Consider the following 18,641-nt stretch of genomic DNA (forward strand, 5'->3'; position numbering starts at 1 on the left):
GGCAAGTGATTTATTTGTTCTTTTCCTTCTTTATGAAAACTTGTTCTTAGGAAGTAATCTAATTTAATCTGAAATCTAGATCAGTATTACTTCTCCTAGGGATATTTTAAATAACTATGAACTGAAAAAATGGTTTTCTACCCAGAGATAGAAAAAAATAACTAATATTCATATGGAACCACTCTCATTAGAGTTTTCTGAGAAAAAAAATCTGAAAGTATCACAGTATCTGATTTTAAGACATACAACAAAGAGATAGTAGTGAAAACAGCATGGTACTGGCATAAAAACTGACATACAGGCCAAAGGAACAGAATAGGGAAGCCAGAAGTCACACACCTACACAGTTGCTTTTTGACAAAGGCACCAAACACATACTGGAGAAAGGCCAAAGATAAATGGCTTTAGGAAAGCTGGATAGCCATATGCAGAAGAATGGAACTTGATTCCTTTCTCTCACCATATTAAAAAAAAAAAACAAACACCCAAAATGGATCAAAGATCTAAATGTAGGACCTGAAACTGCTAGAAAAAAAAAGAGGGGAAACATTCATAAAACATTGTTATAGGTAATAACTTTCTAGATAAGACACCAAAAGCACAGATTACCGAGACAAAAAGAGACAGATGAGATAGCACACTAAAAAGCTTCTGCACAGTAATGGAAATGGTCAACAGAGTGAAGAGACAACTTACAGAGTGGGAGAAAATTAATATTCAAGAATTAATATCCAGAATATATAAGGAATTAAAAAAACTCAATAGCACAAAATAAAACCTAAATAATCTAACTTAAAAATGAGCAAGTCATCTAAATAGACATATCTCAAGAGAAGATACAAAAATGGCCAACTATATTTAAAATGCTCAACATCACAAAGATATAAAGGAAATGCAAATAAAAAACACAATAACATAATTGTCTCAACCTAGTTAGAATGGATATTATCAAAAGACAAAAGACACCAGATGCTGGCAAGAATGTGAAGAAAGAGATTCTGATACAACCTTGGGAGTGTAGATTAGTATAGCTATTATGAACAACTATATGGAGATTCCTTAAAACTAAAAATAGATCTGCCATATGATCTAGCTGTTTCCACTTCTGGGTTTGTATCCCAAGGAAATGAAATCAGCATACCAAATAGACACCCGCATTTGGGCATATATTGCAGCACCATTCACAATAGCCAAGATATGTAATCAACTGAGGTGTTTATCAGCAGAGAATGGCTTAAGAAAATAGGGTATGTATACACAGTGGAACATGATTTAGCCATGAGAAGAATGAAATCCTGTCATTCATGACAACATTTATGAAATTGGAGGGCATTATGTTAAGTGAAATCAGCCAGGCACAGAAAGACAAATACTGTATATTCTCACTCATACGCAGAAGCTAGAAAGTAGAACGGTGGTCACTAGAGGCTAGGAAGTGTCGGGAGGGGTAGCAGGTACCATAGAAATATTTCATAGCATAGTTTACAAGTTGTTACAAATATTATAAACAAAGGCAAGAAAGGAGTTCAGTGTCCCAACACAAAGAAATGATAAATGTTTAAGGAGAGGAGAGGGAAATGCTACATGTCCTCATTGGGTCTTCACACATTATATCCATGTATGAATTATCACTGTACTCTGTAAGCAGATACAGTTATGTGTCAATTAAAAATAATACAAAGTAAAATAATACAAAACTTAGAATGGAGATGAGATTGAACTTGTATTGATTGAGAACTTGGCCTTTAGATTTTTTTTTTTTTCCTCTAAAACCTACCTTCTGCTTTTAGCTTATGACATCAACATACTGTAATGATCTTGATCTTAGTCATTCTCTTGGGCAATGTACTGTTCTCATCGTCAGAGGAACAGGTTTTAAGTGATTCTAAGAAAGTACGCGGAAAGCGATTAGGAAGTACGCAGTTAGCTCTGTCCTTTGCTTTGGTAATTCTGAGAAGAGGCTGAAGTGCTGTCTGCTGAACTTGTTTGACATTAAGGTGGGGCTGCTTCCAGGTGGTTAACAAGTGCTTGAGCTTGACTTCTGGAACTTTGCAGTGGCAGTGACAGCTTCCTGCCGCCTTGGACTGATTGCCCTGGGCGTGGCCAGCTTTTTCTCCTTCAGTTGAGGAAGCAGCTCTGAGCTGTCCTTGTGGCCCGACAGCCCCACCCAGTCAGAATCCCCGTAAACTCTGAGTTAGCTGCAGTTTTCCTTTGAAGGGCAGACAGACCAAACCTTTCTGTATCCTGTTGGAAAACAAGATGGTCCTTAAAACTGAAGACAAGGACGGTAAGTGCCGGCCCCAGACCAGGATTAAGATGGCCTGGGGCACATGGCGTGGAGGTCTGAGGATCCTTTCCTGTCCATATGTGAAATCCTGGGAGGACAGCTCTGTTGGACCCTGAGGGGAGGAGTTAAGGGCCAGCCTTAACTCTGTTTACTTTGTTCTTTTCAGGAGAAGGACTGCAGAGTGCTGAGTGTTAGCACACTGAGGCAGGGTGTGTGTGTGTGTGTGTGTGTGTGTGTGTGTGAGAGAGAGAGAGAGAGAGAGAGAGAGAGAGAGAAGGAGGGAGAGAGGGAGAGAGGGAGAGAGAAGGCGCAGTGTGTTTTGAAACCTTTTAAACCCCCTCCCCTTCGTGTCAGCTCCATGGTGGGTGTTTCCTGGTGCCACAAAGCCTCCTGCTTTGGTGACTCTTTCTAGACTCTCTGAATAGCGGTGGGTCAGAAGGTCTGGGAACTGCATACCTCCAAAGCGAACCGGGGCTAGAAAGTAACGATGGAAAGTGCCAGTGAGATTTGGGATAAGCAGTCATTTTTGTTAAATGTAGCTAAGGGGAAATTTGGTCTTCCTCTTTGAGTGTTAGGTAAAGACTCAAGCCTCAGAGCCTGTAGAGCTTTACCACACCCACACTGTAAGTAGGGAAGCTATGAGTAAGCAGATGACAGACTCTGGCTTCTGAGTCCCAAAGAGTGCGCAGAAGATCAGCTTAGAACGCTGGAGTCCGAAGAGCTGTGTGGATGTGTATATTTCACACTGACACCTTGACAATGTGTTTTCAGGTTGAACAAGGTAGAGAGCTAAGTAGCTGGTAACGATATGAATAAGTCTGAAATAAAAATAAAGCAGCATTTCAGAGTAGATTTCATCAAAGTTATAGTAAATTCTGGGAGTTCCTTTTATGCTTTTCTTTCTCTGGCTCACTATAAAACATGTAAGTAACCCTCACAGCTGATGTGAGAGATACAAACTCACTCCTACATGTTAAGGGTATCACCTGACCCACAACCTCCACATGGTTAAGTTTCCCCTCCAGGCACAGATTACCTCAGATACTGTTCATGAGGACACTTTGGAAAGCTATACCATGTGTGAAAGATTTTGGAGAGGGGCATACAGGTGTTTATAATAATCTCTTTGCATTTGAAGAGGGGAACAGTAATGAAGTTTGATACCAGGTTAGGACTGAACTGCCCAGTTGGGAAGCTTTGTATCTGAAAGGTGAGTCCAAGCTAGCCAGAGTCTCAAGGTCAGAGGGAACAGTGTTGAGGACACTGTAGTGACTATGCAGGAACAGTAGGTGTGAGAATGCCTGGAGGGGCAGCAGTGACTAGTGGTCATTATGCTATTTTTTTATGCTTGCTTGCTGCTAGTCCTTCTTATGAGCCTGGTTTCAGATCCACCCAGGAGATGTGGTTCAGCAGTCACTTCGAGGTCTAGAAGCTTTAAAATTCAGCACTAGCTGCCCTGTGTTTGTGTACTTGGCCCAGTGGTGGGAATGATGCAGCTGGGCTATGATTTTAGGGGCAAGGATGGTAGAGGTGAGTTTCACGGTCCATTTTGCTTTGAATAAGTAACCCTGGTGCTTCTCCATTCCTGTAGCCCTCCTGTGTCCCCCCACCCCCACCCCCTGTTGTCTACTTGGGTTGAGGGAGGTGGCATTATCCTTTTAATCACTGCTAAGGTGGATGCCCCCAGGGTATTGCTGTGAGCCAAGAGGCATTTTGGAAGATGTGAATGGGAGTTTCCTCAGCAGGTCTCCAAGCTACCAAAGCAAGAGAGCAGTGAGAATCAGCATGGTGCCGCTCTGAGTTGCTTCTGGCAGGTTGTTTGTTCTGGAGTTCACATCTAATATATATATGTATTTTGGACCGGGAATGAAACTCAGGACCTTGAGCTTGCCAGGCAAGCATTGTGCCACTGCACTATATCCCCAGACCCCTGGAATTCACATGTAGAGGTCAAGTGAGGGTTTTTGAAAATATTCTTGGAGAAGTCAGATTCTTTTCTGCTGTGGAATCTCACACGTATAGTCCTCACACTGAAAATGTTGTTCTGTCTCTCCACCCTTTCCTGGTGCCTACCTCTACCCATTTCCATGCTAGAATTGTGAGATTTAACCAATACAATTAATTGGGGACTGTTTCCTTGACTGCCATAAATTGGGTTTTTAGTTAGTCTTATCTTTTTTAATGTTCAGTCCTCCTTAATTTGCCATTAACCCTCTCTTTGAGATGGAACTCAGCTCATTGGTGTGGGCCCCAGTGCCCTTCACAGACACTATGCTCTCTTCCCAGGACAGCCCAACCTAGTGTTCCAGGCCATGACATGTGGCATGCTCACTGTCCTCAGACTCTACCTTGCTTAGGACAGTCCATTTCTTCTCCTCCATTTGGAGATTTTTTTTTTTATTTATTTTTGAGACAGGGTCTTGCTAAGTAGCCCAGGCTGGTGTTGAACTCGTAGCAGTCCTCCTGCCTTACCCCTCACAAGTGCTGGGATCACGGGCATGAAGCACCACACCCGGCTCTCCCTTTGGGGAATTTGTTGATCCCAAGTTCTGGCTCAGAGTCTGGCAGCTTTGTAGCCTCTTGGCATGTCTTGGTGTTTTCTGAGTATTTTATGTGTGCAGCTGCTGTGTCTGGGTTACTACTTCTGTGGGGAGAACCAGGTAAGCACCTGGCTCTCTTCACTGGCTAGGCAGGAACTGGAGCTATTTAAGTCACAGCTCCAAGCACCGGCTGCTTTTGTGGCAGCAAATGTTGGCTGCAGTTGAATCTGTAGATTGCATTAGAAGAATAAAGAGCTGAGGTCCAGGCAGGGACTGAAAGTAAGAACTGGCCTCTCTCTTCTCTGTGAGAAGCTTACCTTAAATGGGTTATTTACACTCATGGAGTCTTGTACCTCATCTGTAAGCTGGAAGGAACAGTTCACTGTCGGGAAATATGCAGAGCTTATAGTTGAGCTTTGTTGTCAAATTTTTTAAAAATGGACATGGAAAAATATTTAAAGCCATAAGATACCATGAGGATTTAGAATAGTAATTGTTTATAGGAAAATAGGCTAAATAGAATGAAGTATAATGCCTCTCCAGTAAGACATTGTGTTTTTAGGTTAAGCCTAAAATAATTCACCTTGAGTTAGCCTGTGCCCCATTACTCTGTTCCTGTGTTCCAGGTGATCATGCAGCCTCATTTTTAGGTTGAAGTCTTGCTTAACAGGAAGATCTGAGGTGCTGTAACTCTAAATTAATACTCGTTAGGTAGTTTTACCCACTTATATAGATTTTGTATTTTGCAGAATAAAAAATGATTGCATCTGTATTTTTAAGCAGGAACATGTTTGGCATTATACAAAGTACATACCAGAGTAAGAAACCTGTCACCATCTGCTGTGACAGTTTTGAAGTGGCGTTGCTCTGGCTTGATACTACAGGCTTTCTTGTTGAGCACACTGGGAACAGATGTGCACAGTGTCATACAGAGATTTGGAACTGGCTTTTCCCCTTGGTGAAGAAGAAGAACAGAATAAGGGCTTGGCTTCTGTGCTTCTGAACAGTTTACTTTTATCCATTGTCTGAGAGTTTCTACAGCCTCCCAAGTTTTCCTGTTTGTAGTGGAATATAAATGTGTCACAAGACCCACAGTTCAGTTAGAGAGTTTGTGGGAGGCAACAGGTGGGATTTTCTAAGAAGCCAATTTTGGTGGAAAGGAAAGGTATCTTAGGTCTTGGCGCACTGAGATGTGGGGTTGTGAGCCCTTGCTGACATACAGAATGGTCATCTGGGGAAAGGACGAAGCTGAGATCTGCGAGTCCAGGTAGAGTTGGGGGCAGTCAGAGCAGGAGGCTCTCCACTTTTTCACCAGCTCTCCCTGTGGCTTTAGAAGGCCACGGAATATATGTGTGGTGTGGGCTGACAAAACCTGCATACAGTTTGCTGCTGGCTCTATCAGAGATGGAGGGCTAGCCCTTCTGGAGGTATTCAGGAATATCCATCTCTCATTTTCCCTTGTACCTTGAAAAGTTTCCAAAAGCTGATTCACTGAATATGTAGTGTTGTGGTATCTGCTCTTACTTCTATCATTAGTGCAGCTAAGATTTCTTTTTTAGGAAGGGAATTTGTGACTTCTGTCATCTTCTGCTCACCTTCTGAGGACCTTCAGCTTTGGGGACTTTTATGTGGCTTCATTTTGTAGCCTGCGTGTGAAGTGATTAACTGGGACAGAGTCACTAACAGCAGTGTAGTCACAGATTCTAGAGCTAGAGAGTCCCTTTGGAGTTATCTAGCTCAGCTCTAGTTAGCTCTAAAGAGGGCCTCTCTGAGCCTGCATCAGCCAGGAATACATTAAACTCCCGCTGTTGGGATATGGTCATCCCATGTCCCGATACATGTGATGGTTAACTGTGATTGTGGACTTGACTGGATTAGGAGTCAGCTAGCATATTAGTGCAACACACTTCGGAGTGTGTCTGAGTGGGTTATGGGGGAGTGATCTTGGTGACCATATCTGGTCCCTGGCCCTTTCCTCTCTGGTTCTCGCCCTACTTTGATTTCCAGCTGTCATGAAATGAGCAGCTTTGTTCCACCACACCCTTCTCCTGTGATGTTTTTGCCAGCACACCATGAACCAAACCTCTGAAACTATGAGCCAAATTAAACCTCTTCTCCTTTAAGTTGTGGCTGTTGTGACAAGAAAGCTGACCAATACAGTAAGTTACCAGTTAGTTTTTCATTTTTCTCTTGCCTACAAAGGTGTTTGATTCTATAGACTGAGGTGATAGACTAGGAGAGCTACAAAAGTGCAACACCATCAAGCCTTGCTACCCTGCAGGTGGGTTGGGTGCCAGGACCCACCCAGCATAATCCTTCCTTCTTTGAAAAAAGGACATAGTCTCTTGCTTGTGACTTCTTGTTCTTTACAGAGAATTCATAGAAGCTCAACACCTTTCCTCAGAAAGATCCTGTGAGGTTTTTTTTCCAGGTTAATGGCTGCTCCTGATACCTCTTTCTTCTTGGCATCTGAGCCTCTTCCTTTTGTGTTTCCTGTTAAGAGTCAGGATTCAGGGTCAGAGAATGTAGATGAAGGGCCCCCTGTGCATCCATGGCAATATTGGAGTGACCACACCAGGAGTTTCGTGGGTGTCATAACAACGCTCATGGAGGAACACTGCAACATTAGTCTGGGCAGATGTAAGTGGCTGGTGGCATTTCTGCCCTTTCTCTGAATAGAAACCTTAATACTAAATGTTGTGTTCATTATGGATTCAGATAGAATGGAAGGGAGGGAGGACGCAAAGCTTCCCTCCTACCCATAGTCCTTGATTTAGTGGTATTCACTGTGTGCAGTTTCAAGCGCATCCACCAATCACGTGTCGTGCATGAGCAGAAGTTCTGACAGTGTTCTCTACTATCCTGTTTTAGTATTAGCATTTGTAGAGCACCTTATTCTGTAATCAACATATACTGTTAGAGTAATTATCAATTTCTACAATTTTGGTACCATATCCATTGGTATATAATTCTTGTATATAATTTAAGATTTTAATTTAGTTTATATTTAAGAGCTTAAGAACCAAACTCTCAAATTCAAATAAAATTGTACGTATATTTTGTATGTGGGTAGTGCAAAAGGCAGTGCCAGTTCACACTGATGGCAGCGTGCGGGACTGTCGTGCACCCACCCTTGACTGTCGTTTGCATGAGCACACATTTTGATGTCTGTCAGACTCATGGAAAATGGTGTGTTGTTCATGCTGTGGTTTGCACTTAAAATTGACTGACGGGGAGCGCCTTTTCATGCTTGACCACTTATGTTTCTGTAATCTGCCTTTTACATCCTGCTCTGGATCTCAGAGGAACAGACTTTTGCCTGCCGCCTGCCTCCTGCCTCCTGCCTCCTGCCTCCTCCTTGTTGACTGTCCTTGCCCTGCCTCTGGTACAGTTTTGCTCTCTTTTCCTCCATGTCATTTTGTTCCTGGCTGAGCTGCCCTCTGTGCATAGGGCCAGCCAGGAACAGCCTCTGAGAACAAGCTGGCTACGTCAAGAGATGAAGCAGCTTTCCAGCATTGAGCCCGGCCAGGAGGCTGGGGCCTCCATACCTGCTCCAGCCTTGGCCTACTGCTGAGTGGCAGTGGGCAGGGTGGGCCAGCAGCTGGGGCCTGACCTGGATTCAGAAAGCTGGGGTCTTGTTCAACATTCTCATGAGAACTCAGTGCTCTCACTGCTCCTGTGCTTGTCTCAAATTCTTGCCCAGGACAATTCTCTGTCCTTTATTGGGAGTCAGTATTTCTACTTTGGGGTAAGAATAGAAATTATTTCCCTCTTGAGACCCTGAGGCCCTTCTTGAGCAAGAGCAGATACTGGTTGGTGCTTTTTTGAAGAAGCATCTCATGCTTCTACTTTTGCCAAAGAATCATGAAGCATTTTTCAAAAAGAACAGAGTAGAATGATAAAAACTTAAGAAGGAGGGAGACTGAGAACGTGCCAGTGGCCAGAGACTCTGTGCTCATTCTGCACAGTGTTGGAGCTGGCGCCTGGCTGTGTGGGGTGGGGCTGATGCCTCTTATGTAATAGGGTCTGTGAGTAGCACTGCACATCCCAAATTCGCAGTAGCCACGAATTGAAGGGTATAAGTTATGCCTCACTGTGTGCCTCTCTAGTCAGAAATGACTAAAGAAACAGAGTGACAGTGTACATTTGCTTTGCAAACGTCACAGAGTCACTGTCTGCTCCAGCTGACCTGTGTCCTAGACAGAGACCAGAGAGGGTGGGAATCAGCAGTACCTTTGGAGAATTAGTATCAGAGAAGGAAGCAATGAGCCTGAAAGGGAAGAAACAGTCTGCTTCCACTTCTGAAGTTTTGACTGCAGCAGGCAAATGACTGTGTCCCTGTACTTTTCCTTCCTGACCGCTGGAAGCTTTCCAGTGCTTTTCTTCTTGGGCGCCTCCCTGCCGTTGCTTGCCCTTCCGGGAGTGCTCCTCTTTGTATCATACCCCCAGCTCAGCAACAGAGTAGAATCAGCTGTCTGTGTCAAATTCAGAGGCACCGTCCAACTCCATCTTGTCTTTTAGACTTTTCCTTTATAAGCTGCCCTTCATTCTCTGCTGTCACCTGCCAGCCTGGATACCCTCTCCTCCCCAGGATACCCTGAGGCTGAAAACCAGGCTTGGCCCTTGTGTGGTACCACATGGGGCACATTCTTCTCATCTCCTGACCCAGTAGCACCTTGTGGGCATGTTGATTGGGCACTTCCTTCTTCCTACAAAACAAATAGCGGCACATGAGCTCTTTGAGGACAGAATTACTAACTTTGAGCTAGTGGTGTTGTCTTAAAAAAAAGGGACATAACTCTTGGGATTAGGTAAAGTGCTGGAGAATATTCACAGTGATGGCAAACCTTTTAGAGCTTCCAGTGATAACAAATAGCCAGCTGCAGCACACATGCCATAAGTTCACCATCACTGGTATATGGTAACACTGAAAGGCAAGAGTTTAATTTCATGTATACATGAAATCCCCAAGGAATAGAAGTGTATAACCTGATGGTAAATTGCATGTTGCAAACAAATGTGGAGAAGACAGTGAATAGAGAAGCCTTCAGGTGATGGATAATCTTGAAGCTGAGGAGTGTGGCAGGAATACTAGGGAGGCTCCCTGTAGGAGGCAGGTCCCATGCACTGTGAGGTTGGAGGAGCCAAAGAGAAGGTGGACTTGGCCCTGGCAGATAAGGGAGACTGGGTTCTGCCCTAGCAGGATGGGAGGTGGGATCACTGTCCAGATGTGAGAAGGAAAGAGACAGGAGGCTGTAGATGTTTCCAGGTGGGACTCTCAATTCACATTTGTATTAAAAACTTACAAACTGAAAGCAGAAGTTTTATAAATAATTTTAGGGTTTGTTTTTCACAGACTCAGTTTGATTCTTTTAACTGAGTGCTACCATTTTGACACAAGAATAAGTTTATATTGTGGCTCTTTCTTAAAAAACAGATTGGAGTGCGACCAAAGTATTTGGGTCAGATCTGGTGGCACTGCCATGGTGATGAGGATGTCCAAACACATTTCAGCTGTGCTAAACCTCCAAGGAGATGATCAGGTAGTAGAGCAGGGGTCGAAGAGGAAGGAGTGCTTTCTATCAGTGATTCTGTAATGCCAGGAGACTGAAAGAGAGGGAGGGAGTAGGGTTCCACTCTGTTGTTTCACTAGGACAATACTGGACATTTGGTGAAGTCTGGAGACATTTTTGGTAGTCATACCTTATAGTGGTTGTGGGTGCTATTTACATCTACCAGGTAGAGGCCAGGGTACAGCTAAACACCCTATATCATTTGGGGAGGAAGCCCCCACCACAGAGAATGGTCTGCCCAAATGTCAGCAGTGCCCAGATTGAAGAATCCTGGTCTAGTGTATTAACTTGTTTTCTTTCTAGCTTATTTGGTACTTGTTTTAAATTCCTTATGTTTCTTCCCTTATTGTCAAAGGCAGTGCTTCTCTTGATGTAGTCTGTAGTCACCTTGGATCCTATTTCACTGGGGAGCCTGGGCCTATGGAATTTATGTCTTGGGGACTAGGGCCCCAAGTCTGTGTGTTTGTTTGTTTGTTTGTTTGTTTTTTGTCTTTTCTTTTGGTACCAGGAATCAAACTCATGACCTTGCGCTTGCCAGGCAGGAGCTTTGCCGCTGAGCTAAATCCCCAGCCCAAGTCTGTGTGTTTGACAAGTGCCCTTGGTGACTCTGACATCCTCTGAAGTCTGAGAGCCACTGTGTAGGGGAAGTAGCCATGCTTGTTATCACTAGCCATCTTATATTATCATCACCAAGATCACTTTGCCCAACTCATCTAACCAGGACAACCTAGTGTGCAGCACAGCAGCCTCTGCTATTGGCCTACCTGCACAATTACAGGCAAGTCCTCGTTGGCAAATGGGTTGGCGTATCCCATGTGGAGACTGAGTGTGTTCAATGCCCCTCAGCCCCAGGGTCATAGAGGACTGCCTCTGGAGCCTCTTCAAGATGGTATAAGAATCATCTGGCCAGAGTCACTTTGCCTGCTGGGCTGGTGCAGGGTCATGGGAAGAACAGCCTCCTGCATTTTCAGCCTCTTGTCTGAGAGGGCCTCTGAAGTAAGGGTTAACATCCTCCCGGTGAGAGCAGCCATCAGGTTTTGCTTCTAAGGGGAAAAGAAAGCAAGCGCAGCCTGTGAGCGAATGGTAGTAGTGCCTCCCCTCCCCCAGGAGGCCGGGAAGGGGGATAGCAGGAGGGGCAGCGTGATTGCATTCATGGAAATAAGCCTGCGAGGAGCAGAGCGGCACATACTGTGTCAGCCACGGCTGCAGCTCCAGCTCAGCGCCCCCATCCCCGGGGCCAAGCCAGCCTTCCCCACCAGGCTCAGCTCACTCCCACCCGCGGCTGGGCTGCTCGGCTTTTGTCTCCGAACGCCTCCTCCTCTGCCCTTCTGTGCTGGCACTCACATGCTGTCCCTGCTCCAGCTCTCTCTGCACCCAGGGTTGGGGGAGCTCCAGGGAGCTTGGGCCTGCGGGATCGCTGCACAGAGCCACCATGGCCTCTGACGCGGAGAGCTGTGACCAGCCGAGGCTTTGATGTTGCTGCATAGGGCTTGCCAGGACACTGGGGCCACTGGAGAGGGGACTCACCACTGGTAAGAGGTGGGGTGGATGGTGTGTGGAATCAGGTCTGCAGCTCCCTGTATTATGTGTTGTGCTGGCAGCAGGAGCTATGTGTGGGGCTGATTCTCTGCATGTCTGTCCTTGGGTTCCCATCTTCTGCTTTTGGATAGATAGTCAAGCATTCATTCGGTATAGTTTCTTCTTGGACTGATACTTAGGAATAAGCTAATAATCATTTTCTGCAGCCAGCTGTGGTGAGATTAGAAGCAGAATGGCACAAAACAGAGGGACAAATTCAGGCTGAGAATTCCCCTCTAGGCCTGCCCACCTGCTTAGGGGATTTTTACTTACTCATTCTGGGCTTTGGAGCCCTTCCTGGATGTTGGCAGCCCTAGTTCCAGTGATGCATCTTGAAAGGAGTTGGAGTTGTACAGCCAATTTGATCTAAGGGGGTCCTATCCAGCTGCAGCATGAGGAAGAATGTTCAAATGTACAGAAAAATTCAGGGTGGTACAAGGGGCCAGCATACAAATAGACTTTAGGCATGAGGTGAAATGCAAGAGAACTGAATTCTTAAAACCCCCACCAAACCTCTTTTGGAGACAGAACGGGTGTGGTGGCCCAGCTGTGCAAGTGATAGTGGCAACAACTAGCAGCAGAGCTTCATCCAGGAGACGTAGTCCCCTGCCCCCTTGGAGGAGGGGCAAGCATGATCATTTGGGTTTCTAGTGGCATGGGGAATTCCCAGACCTTCCTGAGAGCTGAGGACCACGCTGCTTGTCTGCTTGTCTCTGGAAGCTGGTGCAGGAGAGAACAGGCTTTCATGACCATAGCCCGGCTCCTCTCGGAAACAACAGTGGTGACAGGCTTGACGCCTGGTGCTGGAGAAAAGCTGCTGTGAAGCCCAGCTTTGAGGCTTTAGAAAAAGAAAAGGTCCCTACAGTGATTAGTTTTTTAGCTGTTATTGAAAACAGATGTTAACTTTATTTTTGTAAACCACATTTTCAGGATAAAATTTATGACTTAATTTGTTACTACCTTAAAATTTGACCTCATTTCCTTCCGGTTAGTTGGTTGAATCATAACATGCAAACTCAGTCCTGAGTTCTAGGATTTATTACATAAAATGTGTTGATTGTCCATAAGATATAAATACCTTCACTTTATAGGACAGTTTATATAGCTCTTATATATATATTCTCATATTAAGGTTTGGAATAGTGATATCCCCATTCCATACATGAGGAAACTGGTGTGGGGAGAGGTCATGGTTTGACCAAAGTCACAGAGAAGTTAATGAAATTACAAGTATTATTTGGACTCCTCCCTGTCTTAACTGTGGCCAGTGTCCTCTGTGAACTCAGAGGCCTTGTTGTCAGGGTAGTCGGTAGGGCCAGTCTCTAAGACTGAAAACAGGAATGAAGTCTTCCTTAAAAATGCAGAGTCTTAGCCAGGGCATGGTGTTGCATACTTGTCATCCCAGCACTGTGGAAGGCTGAGGTGGGAGGATCACAAAGTCCAAGCACAGCTGGAGCAAATTAATGACTTAGTGAGATCCTGTCTCAAAATAAAAAGGGCTAGGGGTGTAGCTCAGTGAGAAGACCCAAGGTTCAGTCCCGAGCAACACACCCACACACACACACCCACACACACATACACACACACACACATACACACACACACACACATACACACACAGAATGTGGCAGTAAAATTTTAATGGACTTCTAGGCAGGAGATGGGTGGTTTTTGCCTGGAAAAAAATTTAAACTAGAATTGTCTAAATATCTATATTGGCAGTTTACTAGAAAGTGTCTCTGCCTGCCTCTCAGTGTTGAAAATCTTTTTGTCTTTTTGAGACAGGGTCTCGCTATGGAGTTCAGACTGGCCTTGAGCTTACTTTGTAGCCCAGGTTAGTCTTGAACTCACAACGATCCTCCTGCCTCAGCCTCCCAAGTGCTGGGATTATAGGCATGTGCTACCATGCCCGGCTTTGAAAATCATTTATAGTAGCTGCATACTAATTTAACTTTTTGGTTTGATAGTGTGTGTAAATTATTTTAAAACTCTCTTAGGCTACAAGTTGGTGGTGAGATTCTTGAAGTGCTCTTCACAAAAGTCAAATCATAGTTTCTTGAAAAAGGAACTAAAGTTAGCAGAACTAGGAAGTTAAGATACATTGTTGGCTTATTGTTTATTTTTAATTGTAAAATACATATAAAATATACTTTAATTAACATATACTTTAATTATAAGTACACAGTTCAGTAGTTTTCAGTATATTCGTATTGTTATATAGCCACCTCCAGAATTGTTTCATCTTGCAAAACAGAAGCTCTGTCCCCATTAAACACTTAACTGTCCATCCCCTGGCAGCTCCCACTCTATTTTCTGTCTCTATTAATGTCTCTCATTTCTTGAGGTCCTGTGGCTGGGTTTTGTGCATGCTAGGCTAGTGCTATACCTCTGAGCTGCATCCCAGCCCTAACTTCCGTTTTTATGAATGTGACTGCTCTAGGGATCTTGGGTAAGTGAAGTCCAACAGCATTTGCCCATATTTTTCTTCCGTTTATTTGTTCTTCAAGACAGGGTCTTGCTGTGTAGTTCAGGCTGGCCTAGAATTCACTATGTAACCCAGGCTGGCTTTGAGCTTGTGGCAGTCCTCCTGCCTCAGCCTCTTAAGTGCTGGGATTACAGACATACACCACTACACCTGGCTAGTATTTGGCCATTTGTGAATGGCTGTTTCACTGAGGTGACTTCAGGGGTCATCTATGTTGTAGCATGTGTCAGAATTTCCTTTGGTTTTCAAAAGGAAGCCTGGATGACACAGTATTAAATTTTCGAAAAGAGGCTAAGGTTTTGACTCAGTAAGAAAGGAAATATAGTTGGTTCCCCAAAGTTGACAGACTTTCTTTCTTTTTTGGGGAGTACCGGAAATCAAACTCAGGACCTTGCGTTTGCCAGGCAGGCACTGTGCCCCTGAGCTATATCCCCAGCCCAACAGACTTTCTATAAAGGTGTGATGTGGACTCATCAGTGTGTTACTGAGTCTCTGACTTTGATCATACCCCTTTGCTCTGACCACTGTCTCTTTTCCAGTGATCCTGAGAAGTATCCTGAGAACTCTGAATTTGTGGTTTTCACTGAAATTCTGAATCATCACAGTTTTTTGTTTTACCTGTGTTATTACTTTTTACCTATAAGATGCTCTTAGTTTTGGTTGCATTCTTATCCTTGACCTAAAGACCTGACACTGTGTATATTTGTCACATTGGCATGGAAGTGAGTTTTGTGAAAAGTTGTTATTCTCAGTGAGGAATACAAATTCTCTCAAACTAACCCACTGTCCATTTGCAGTAGTGACCCATGAGAACTTTGTCATTGTTTTTGAGCCCACAGCTGCTTTTGTCTGGTGTCGGCCTCTCTTACAGTCCCAGGGGGGCCTCGTGGTATGGTCCTCTTATCTTGCAGTTCCTGATTTGCCAGAAGTCATTCCATGCAGGTGGTCCTTGTTGCCCTTGTGATATGAAAGCCATATAAGAGTTAGCCAAGTCTAAACAGCTGCTTTTGGAAGCAGCTCTTTGTCTTACTGTTCGTCTTGAGGTACACAGAGCTGAGATAGCCTGCCCAGGGTCATACAGCTGGTGAGTGGCAGGACTGGGCTCTGGACGGAAGGCAGTCTGTCAGCACCACTTGTTGGGTGGAGTGCCTGAGGCGTGGGCCTCCATAGTAACCTTTCTGAAATGCCCCATGCAACTGTAGGTATTTCCTGGGGCTGTGGTTCCTACAGTAAGGTCTGCTGTATAGCTGCAAGACAGCAGCACATGTATGGGTTCAGTGAGCAGCAGTGGCCTAGAAGGAAGAAACTGGAGAGGAATGCAAACTGCATCTGCCTGTAAGACTTTGATGGGCTCTTACTTGTGCCTGCTGTTCTGTCTTCTTTAGCCCACACCTGGCCCTCACAGTGATGCCAGCAGTGGAGAGTAGTGGTTCCAAGATCCAGTTGCCAAACACTGGCATGGATCCAAAGCCTGAGTTCTTTCTATACTTTGAAGATTTTCTTCAGATTTCGGGTCACTAGGATTTACCAGAAGACAAAATGATTTGGGCCTCTAGAGGTGAACAGGCCCTGGCCCTGCTGTTGAGATCTCACTAGTGGGGTCCACTTGGGAGGGAGGCTAGTTGGTGCCCAGTGCTACCACCACCTCCCAACCTTTGGAGTTCCCTATCCCGAAAGCCCTGAGATGGTGCATCTGGGAGGCTGGAGGAGCACGTCCTCTTCAATGGGCAGTCTCCTGTGTCTGCACTCTTGACCCTAGAAATGTAATATGTGAATAGCTACTTGGACCCTCAGAGCAGGTGCCAGTTCTGGGGAGGGTATGGGAAACGTGGGCTTTATTTCACTATGACTGCTGCTCTTTTAGGGAGGGCTTAGGTTAAAGGGGTGTGAGTGTGAGTGTGTGTGTGGGTGTTGTTCAGCGTCCAGGAATCTCTAGGGCTGCAAAAGGGTAGGCCTGCTTACCCTAAGGGCTGCTTATCCTAAGGACGGTGAGGAGGGCAGCAGGTTGGAAAAGGCTGAGCTCCCTCTGTGGCCTGAGTAGAACAATCCCTAGGGCAGTTTTATGTTTTGTATATTTATCTTCTCCACAGGTGAGGGAAGTAGGCCTTTTAGGTGGACCTCACTTCTCAATTATTTCTCTAAATGTTTCATGTTAGTTTAAATGTGACCCCTTTTTACCCTACTGAGAGTGGGCCATGGGAGGATGCTGGTTAATTATTTGGGTGGAAAAAATAAGGCAAGTGGTGTATTTTAAAACCAGGCAGAGGGCCCTGGGAGTAGCAGGGTGATTTCAGAGAGTGAGATCTCTGTCCCAGTGCATGCCTAGGACGCTCTGACTTCACAGCATTCATGAGGATTTAGGATGGCGCCGTCCATTTGGGTAGCAGCTGCTGTGCGTCCACTGAACAGAGCCTGCTGTCACAGGAGCTTCACCTTCAATGGGCCGTAGTGGTGTTTCGGAGGCAACAGCCGTGGCAGCAGAGCAGGGATTGCAAGGTTTCAGAGCAGTGTCTTTCTTGGGCTCATTTACCTTCCCCTGGCTTGGAAAGAGCATGCTGTCCCTTTAAGACAGTCCTCCTTTGTATGTGCTGACTGCAACCCATTTCAGCTCTGCTTTCTGCCGACTGTTAAAATCTGCAAAGCAACATTTAAATAAATAAATAAATGAAAGCTTCCCTTGTGTGGCTTTTCTATTCACAGTGAGCACAATGGCCCCTTGTTGTTTTTTGTCACTTTAATCCCCTTCATTAAATTGGAACCCTGGAAAGGAAGGGTGAGGGGACTGATGCTGGACCATCCGTCGGACTCCCAGCCAGACACCTTGCAGATTAACCTTTGTGGGCATGGATTCCTGGGTCCTCAAGGAGGCACTGGGCAGAGGGGTGGGTGGTGATGTATTGAGACAGCTCCCTCTCTGATCCATTGCCATTGTACTCAGGCTGGCGATAGGGACAACCTGCTGCCCTCCCCACCGTCCATTCTTTTAGAGAAAGGGTTTCACTGCCTCCCTGGCACAGAAGTGTGGCTGCAGCACGTGGCAGTGGGGGAGGGTGCAGTTGTTTGTCACTTTGCCATCTGGCCTATCCTAGCCCAGCCGCTCTTGATCTGCACAGATAGGCTTGCTTCTAGGCCTTGGTGCAGAGTGGATGTGGTCACCGAGTGCCTTTCCCACCTGCTACCTTCCAGCATCTCTGGATTGGCAGCTGAAGTCCTAGGAGTCAGCCATACCTCCAGCACCCCAGCAACAGTGCTAATTCTTGGTTCTGTCAAATGAAACCAAGCCTCTTGTCATTGAAATTTTTTTTTCTCATGGGCAGCTTAAGAATGAAGCTTAGAATAAAGGCTTGAATAAAGATTTGAGCTGGGCATGGTGGCTCACACCTATATTCCCAGCACTCAGGAGGCTGAGACAGGAGGATTGTCATGATTTCAGGACAGCCTGGGCTACATAGTTCAAGGGTGGTTTGAACTACATCACAAGACCCTGTCTCAAAAAAAAGATGTTGCATTGATTTGTCGAATCAAAAGGGAAGCAGCATTGTAACAATGTTACTTAAGTATGAGATTAAGAAGTAATTTAGAAATCACGTTATTAATGTCAGGATCCTGGATCAAAATAAACAAGAATAAATTTCTCGCTTATTCTAACTGTAAGTTGGCTAAAAGCCTTTTCTGTCTGATTGCAAGGACACAGAGGCCCGTCTTTTAGTAACCATGGATTAATGGTTCTATCTTTCAAACTGTGTAGTATATGTGTGTGTTTATTTTAAAGCAAGTGTTCAGGGGCTCATATGCCTCCTTTCTCCATTCCTAGACCTGTTCCTAAAATGGGTGCTCTTAGGGAACTCTTTGGTTTTAAATCTGGTAGGTCCTGCCAAGTTTTTATGTCACTGATAATTTTGTCAGAATTAAAAATTATCTCCTGACTTCCTCTGACCATGGACAAGGATACAACTTATATCACTTTGTTGTTTCTTTTTTTGATAATTTATCACATTTTTGGTTCCTTTATTTTCACCTTTGAAATTTCCCTAGTGTTGCCTTAGTTCTTGCTCCAGGGTCTGTACCCACCCTTCTACCTCCTGTTGGACTCCTGTTTGTCTCAGTTTGCAATCCTCCCCTTTAACGTTTGTCAGCTCCTCCTTCATGCCAATATCACAGTCAATAAAAGTTAAATT

General features: G+C 44.9%; 1 protein-coding gene across 3 annotated transcripts in view; it reads left to right on the plus strand.

Annotated features, from left to right (window-relative positions):
* Window positions 1-1,950: 1,950 nt before the first annotated feature.
* Window positions 1,951-18,641, plus strand: part of Cyth1 (cytohesin 1) — a 76,210-nt gene continuing 59,519 nt past the window's right edge. The window contains exon 1 of one of the 3 annotated variants that reach the window (XM_013506064.1): window positions 1,951-2,287. In XM_013506064.1, the coding sequence (XP_013361518.1) occupies window positions 2,260-2,287 (28 nt within the window). In that variant the 5' untranslated portion in view covers window positions 1,951-2,259. Of the gene's footprint in view, window positions 2,288-11,784; window positions 11,933-18,641 lie in introns of those variants that run through there. The other 2 variants (XM_005407370.2, XM_013506065.1) reach the window with 2 other exon arrangements.

This window comes from Chinchilla lanigera, unplaced genomic scaffold (assembly GCF_000276665.1).
Source record: "Chinchilla lanigera isolate Chin_1 unplaced genomic scaffold, ChiLan1.0 scaffold00105, whole genome shotgun sequence".
Lineage (NCBI taxonomy): Eukaryota > Metazoa > Chordata > Mammalia > Rodentia > Chinchillidae > Chinchilla > Chinchilla lanigera.